This window comes from Centruroides sculpturatus, unplaced genomic scaffold, assembly GCF_000671375.1.
Source record: "Centruroides sculpturatus isolate CEXI.00-Female unplaced genomic scaffold, Cexi_2.0 scaffold12, whole genome shotgun sequence".
Classification (NCBI taxonomy): Eukaryota; Metazoa; Arthropoda; class Arachnida; order Scorpiones; family Buthidae; genus Centruroides; species Centruroides sculpturatus.
Window position 1 is genome coordinate 717,239 of NW_019384438.1, and position 6,000 is coordinate 723,238.

Consider the following 6,000-nt stretch of genomic DNA (forward strand, 5'->3'; position numbering starts at 1 on the left):
ATATAATTATAAAATAATAATTATATTAAATTTAATTTACTTGAACTTTTTAAAAATCTATTTTATTTTCTTTTTTGTTGTAAAAACTGATTAAATAAAGAAGTTAGAATTAATTTTGATTTTCTGAATGTTTTTTCTTTTAAACATTGTTTAAATTAGGCTTTTATATTAAATGTAAGTCAGTAATGTTTAATGATTTTACTTTAGCCAAGAGATTTGCAGTTTGGATGCCGACGAATTCACAGTTACAGACCATTCATAGGAATGCGTTCCTTAACTCGAGAACAGATGGGCAAAAATAATGGTTTGTGGATTTTTGAATTGATTTTGTCTTTTTGAATTTATATAACTATAATAATATACTATAGCTATTAGTATTATATATTGTGACTATTGTTTTAATGTTTTGATCACTGATATTTAGATAAAGAAGGATGTCCTCTCACAGCAAATGAAATTAGACATATGACAATACTTAAAGAACTTCCTTTTGTGGTTTCATTTCATGATAGAGTAAAGGTATACTTTCTTAAATTTTTATCTTTTATTACAGTGAAGCATCAGAAATCAGTATTTGGCTGTCAAAAAATAGATATTAATTCCTTTCACTAATAACTTCATTATTGTTGTTCTTTCAACCCTGCATTGTTTATATTCTAACATTCATTCAGTATTCATAAATTTTTAATCTTTAAATTATTATTAGTGTATTTTTTGTTTAAATATAGTGATTCTATAAATTATAATTTGATTTTTGTAAATATTTCTATATTCCTTGTGGAATACTGGCTTGAACTTAGAACATCTAAATTTGATTTATAGTGTATTTGGGGTTGACAGTCTGCTAATTTACACACATATTTGAAAATATGGATGTGGTCCAGATTTTTGATGCTATAATGTGCTTTTTTTTTTTAATTAATACTATGATTCAAAATTTTGAAAAATAAAGTTTTGGACATGAAATGTCTTTAGCTCTTCTAACTCTTTCTAAATTAAAGGATTAATTTAATGTTAAATGTATTGTTAATTTTAAATTTTATAATTCCAGATATTTCAGTCGTTAATTGCAAATGATAGGAGAGAAAATCAGGGAGAAATGGTTAATTTTATGATTGGTTTGATAAATTTACAAGTAAGAAGAAATTATATCTATGAAGATGCCTTTGATAAATTATCAATAGATAATGGTAATTAGTTTTAATTTTTATGTACAGTATTTATAATGCTGAAAATTTAAAATTTTAAATAAAATTGCTTTTCTTGTAAAGTTTCTTGCTTCTAGTCTGGAGTAATTCTTAACACAGCCAAAGGTTGGCTAATTTTAGACCACACCTAATAGGTTTAGTGTTGAAAAGAAGTCACAGATCAAGTGGAAAGGTATATGCTTTATTGATATTGGAAATATTGGAAGTGCATTTTGGACTTATAGTCTCTCATCGGTCCAATCAGCAAGCATAGATTACTATTAATAATCATAAAATTATTTTGCAGTAACAATAATAAATTAAATTATTTATAATAAACATTAGACAGTACAGTACCTACAAGAGTTTTTCAAGGCTGTATACATAGCTTCATAATCATGCTCTCAATGGAGTCTTTACCCAAAGACTAATTTTTCACTTAACCAACATGGTGTGTCAAGTCTGTAAAATTAACCAATCCTGGCCTACATTAAGAAAAATTACTTTTGTTTAATTGAAATATTTAATGGAGAAATGAATTTGTAATATTTAAAATTGCAGAACCAAATCTGAAATTAAAGATGAGGGTTCAATTAGTAAATGCTGTAGGATTAGATGAGGCAGGAATAGATGGAGGTGGCATATTTCGGGAATTTCTAAGTGAATTATTAAAAACTGCATTTGATCCAAACAGAGGATTTTTCAAAACTACTCATGATCGACTACTGTATCCTAATCCTAGTGTCCATCTACTGGTAGACAATTTCACAAAGCATTATTTTTTTATTGGTCGGATTTTAGGAAAGGTATGGATGCATTTTTATTTTTCGTTTTGTTTTATTTTTTGCTCAGATAAAATCACTGTGATAAAAATATTTTATTTTAGGCAATTTATGAAAACATGCTTGTTGAATTGCCATTTGCTGGATTTTTTCTGTCAAAAATATTAGCGAGGTACTCGTCAGATGTAGACATACATCACTTGGCATCTCTAGATCCTGTAATGTACAAGTAGGTAAAGCAATAAATTTTGTAAGCTAATTTGAATTATACAATTCTTAATTTTTGTCATAATTACTTAATATTTTCATATAGAAATTTGCTGTATTTAAAAACATATACAGGAGATGTCTCTGATATTGGTTTAGACTTTACAGTCTTAAACAGTGAACTAGGAGAAAATCAAGTATGTTGAAATGTTTAATTAAATTTTTCAAAAATAGAAAATTTATGTTTAATTCTATTATCTTTGAAATTTTCTCAGATGGTCGATCTGAAATCAAATGGATCAAGTATTCCTGTCACAAATTCCAATAGAATTGAGTATATTCATTTAATGGCAGACTATAAATTGAACAAACAAGTAAGAGAAATTTGTTGTATTTATTTAATAAATTTAATTAAAGAATAAGCATTGGAAAATGTCACACATTGACAAATCAGAATCAATATCCTCTCACATCATCTACATTTTGCCAATCATACAATTCTAACTTTGCATCTCCAAAAACTAGAGGTACTGCCATTATTTGTCAAGATTTAATCAACAATTTCAAATACTTAAAGCACATTTTTATTTAAAATTTTGTCATAATCTGAATATATAATTGATGATAAAATATCTTTTATATAATTGAAATAAAAATAATAAAATCTTGTTGAATATCTTCCTTAAAATCTGTAATAGAAATTGAGTATTTACTTTTGCTATTATTATGAATATATTACCATTTTATTTAATTTAGCTGTTAATTTCTGAAAGTAAATTAGCCTTTCATTTAGAAAAAAAATTTTCTATAGAAAAATCAGAATTATTGAACTTTAGTTATGGATATTATTAATGAAACATTCATAACTCACTGAATCAATATTTGCAGATAAGAGTGCAATGTGCAGCTTTTAAAGAAGGATTAGCTAATGTCATTAATTTGGAATGGTTAAGAATGTTCGATCCTAATGAACTGCAGATTCTGATTTCTGGTGCTCATACTCCTGTGGATGTAGAAGATCTTAAAATTCACACCAATTATGCAGGTAAAATATCATTTAGAATAACTCAGCCTAATACGTTGAATATTTTAATTTTAATGTTTTTTTTCGTAAATTGTTTTTCTTATTTATTAAAAAACTATTCTTGTATATTATAATAGATTCTTTTGTCTACAACAGCTTTAAAAAAGTCACAAATTTTCTATAATATAGATGGAAGAAAAATATTGCTGTTGAGAAAATTATTTTATTGATACAAATAAATAATTACATCAAAGTTAACTATTAATGATAAATTAATTTTTTTTTATTAGATATTGTAGAAAAAAGTTTACAGATTTGTGTTACATTAAATATCTGAAAAACTATTGTAGTCCTCTAGTTTTTGTGCACTCTTCTCCTCCATGTAACAAGTCCTTAAATGAAGTAAGGTTCTGGTAAACGTTTTTCTACAATACTTAAAATAATGGACAAGAAGCATCGATCCTAATCTCATCAGCTACCTTGTCAAACATTTATAATCATTTTGAAGAAAAATAATAAATATAAACATGGCCGACAATATTACATTTAATTAAATATAAAAAAATATAAAATTGCAACGTTTAACAATACTTTGTTTCCGTTTGTTCATCCGTCGTTCACTCCAGTTGACAGTCCACAAATTTACAAACACGCCTCTGTGAAAGGTCGCCTCCGTGTTTGTAAATTTGTGGACTGTCAACTGGAGCGAACGACGGATGAACAAACGGAAACAAAGTATTGTTAAACGTTGCAATTTTATATTTTTTTTATATTTAATTTATAATCATCATTGTACAGTACATTACATATTGTAATATCATCAAAAACAGATTGCTGGAAAACATTCTTGATTAATCTTTGACTTAAATATTAGTCAATCTTTCTTTTCAGATAGTTATTTTATATATACTGTATACAGTTATATAAAATTACTGTGTGTCAGATTATTCAACAAGTATAATTTATTTTAAAATGAATAATTTGTTACATGATATTTTTGAAGGAGGCTATTCCATTGATCATCCAATAATCAAAGCATTTTGGAGAGTAGTTGAAAATTTTGACGAAAAAAGAAAGCGACAGTTACTAAAATTTGTGACCAGTTGTTCGAGACCTCCATTACTCGGATTCAAGGTAAAATAAAGAAATAATTAAATAAACTGATTTTTTCCTCTCTTAATTTCATAAATTTTAAATAAATGTTCCGTAAATACAAACATTTTATTTTGTTTTATTAAGGATCTTTCGCCTGCATTTTGTATCCAGTATGCCGGGAACGAACCGGACAGACTACCCACGGCATCCACTTGCATGAACTTGCTAAAATTACCCGAATTCAAAGACGAAGAAACGCTTCGTGCTAAGTTGTTGTACGCCATCGAGTCGGGATCGGGATTCGAACTGAGCTAACGTTTAAATGGATTAGCACGTCGACATTGTACATAATTTATATTTGTATCGTACGTCGCAGTCGTGTCTCGATCTAAGGTTAGAAAAAAAACAAAAATTCCTCGAAAATCGAAGCTCAGTTGTTTTACCCAACAATTCCTAAACAAAATTCTTTCTCTTACGCAAAGATGTCATTAAATTTGAAATGTGTGTGTCATGTATATAAATATACAAGAGGAAAGAATGTTTAAATGTACTTTTATAAATAGATAATAAATTGTATTTAACAGCAAAAACTCGAATCCAGAATTTTTGTCACCTATGCCAGAAATTTAAGATATTCACTATTCCAATGAATAATAAAAAATTAGAAGTGAAGGGTACGGACCACGGCAAAAGTAAATCGCCACCTTCCAGGTATATGACGTTACAGAATCAGATTATCATAGGGCATAACTCAGACTAGATCAATCGAATATCAACGTTAACTTAGAATGACCAAAGTTATTCCAAGCGTATTTTATAATATTTAACAAATTGCCTAGTATTTATTATTAAAGTTAAATATATATTTTTTTAAAAAAGGTGAACTAATTCATTCAAAGGATATTTGCAGATGTTATTGCTCCAACCATCTTTGCTTTTTATTTGATAATATAATAGTTTTCGTAAAATATAAAATATGTTGTTTGTTAGTTAAGTTATAGCAACTCAACACATGGGGGTGCTTTTTAGGGGAAACTGGACCCTATTTAGGCATTACAGACATGGAGAAAACTCGGAAAACTCCGCGTGGCCAGCACATCCGAGTGAGGCGCGATGCCGAACTGCCAGTGTATTCAGGGAACGAAGACCGCTTGGCCACTGGTGGGCGTATAGAATATGACATTACTACTTAACATATTTTAAGAAAGTATTCATACAATTAATATTTTTACGAATAAAAAAATTGTAGTCATATAACAAACAAAATAATACATTAAAATGTAATGTTTAACATGTATTACTATTATTGAAATCAAACAAATTATCACTAACCAATTAATGTGACATTCAAGCAATATACAGTATATCATTTATAAATTAATATTATATTATGGATTAATAATTTGACCGATTACCTGATGTATTCATTGATCACTTCTTTCAATCTAGCATCTCTTGATTAAAACAAAGTGGATACTTAAGTTTTGTGGAATTGTTTAAATGTTATTGTGAAGTAATATATGTTATTTGACGTAAAATTATTTTCCCAGTTCCATATTGAACAATTTCCCCAAATACTCGTATTTTCTATTGGATTTAAGTCTGACGATTTCAATGGCCGAGGTAACACATTTATTTAAACCTCCAGTTGGCGGCGCCGCAGACAATAAAAAGGGAGTACGAGCTATAAACAAGATTGGTCAAG

At 27.8% G+C, this 6,000-nt stretch overlaps 1 protein-coding gene across 1 annotated transcript in view; it reads left to right on the forward strand.

Moving 5' to 3' along the window:
- Window positions 1–5,014, forward strand: part of LOC111620024 (ubiquitin-protein ligase E3C-like) — a 68,550-nt gene extending 63,536 nt beyond the window's left edge. The window contains exons 16-25 of the mRNA XM_023361868.1: window positions 208–304; window positions 425–519; window positions 1,052–1,190; window positions 1,749–1,993; window positions 2,074–2,198; window positions 2,283–2,373; window positions 2,452–2,550; window positions 3,065–3,221; window positions 4,204–4,334; window positions 4,440–5,014. Coding sequence (XP_023217636.1) covers window positions 208–304; window positions 425–519; window positions 1,052–1,190; window positions 1,749–1,993; window positions 2,074–2,198; window positions 2,283–2,373; window positions 2,452–2,550; window positions 3,065–3,221; window positions 4,204–4,334; window positions 4,440–4,610 — 1,350 coding nt within the window. The 3' untranslated portion in view covers window positions 4,611–5,014. The remainder of the gene's footprint in view (window positions 1–207; window positions 305–424; window positions 520–1,051; window positions 1,191–1,748; window positions 1,994–2,073; window positions 2,199–2,282; window positions 2,374–2,451; window positions 2,551–3,064; window positions 3,222–4,203; window positions 4,335–4,439) is intronic.
- The last annotated feature ends 986 nt before the right edge of the window (window positions 5,015–6,000 follow it).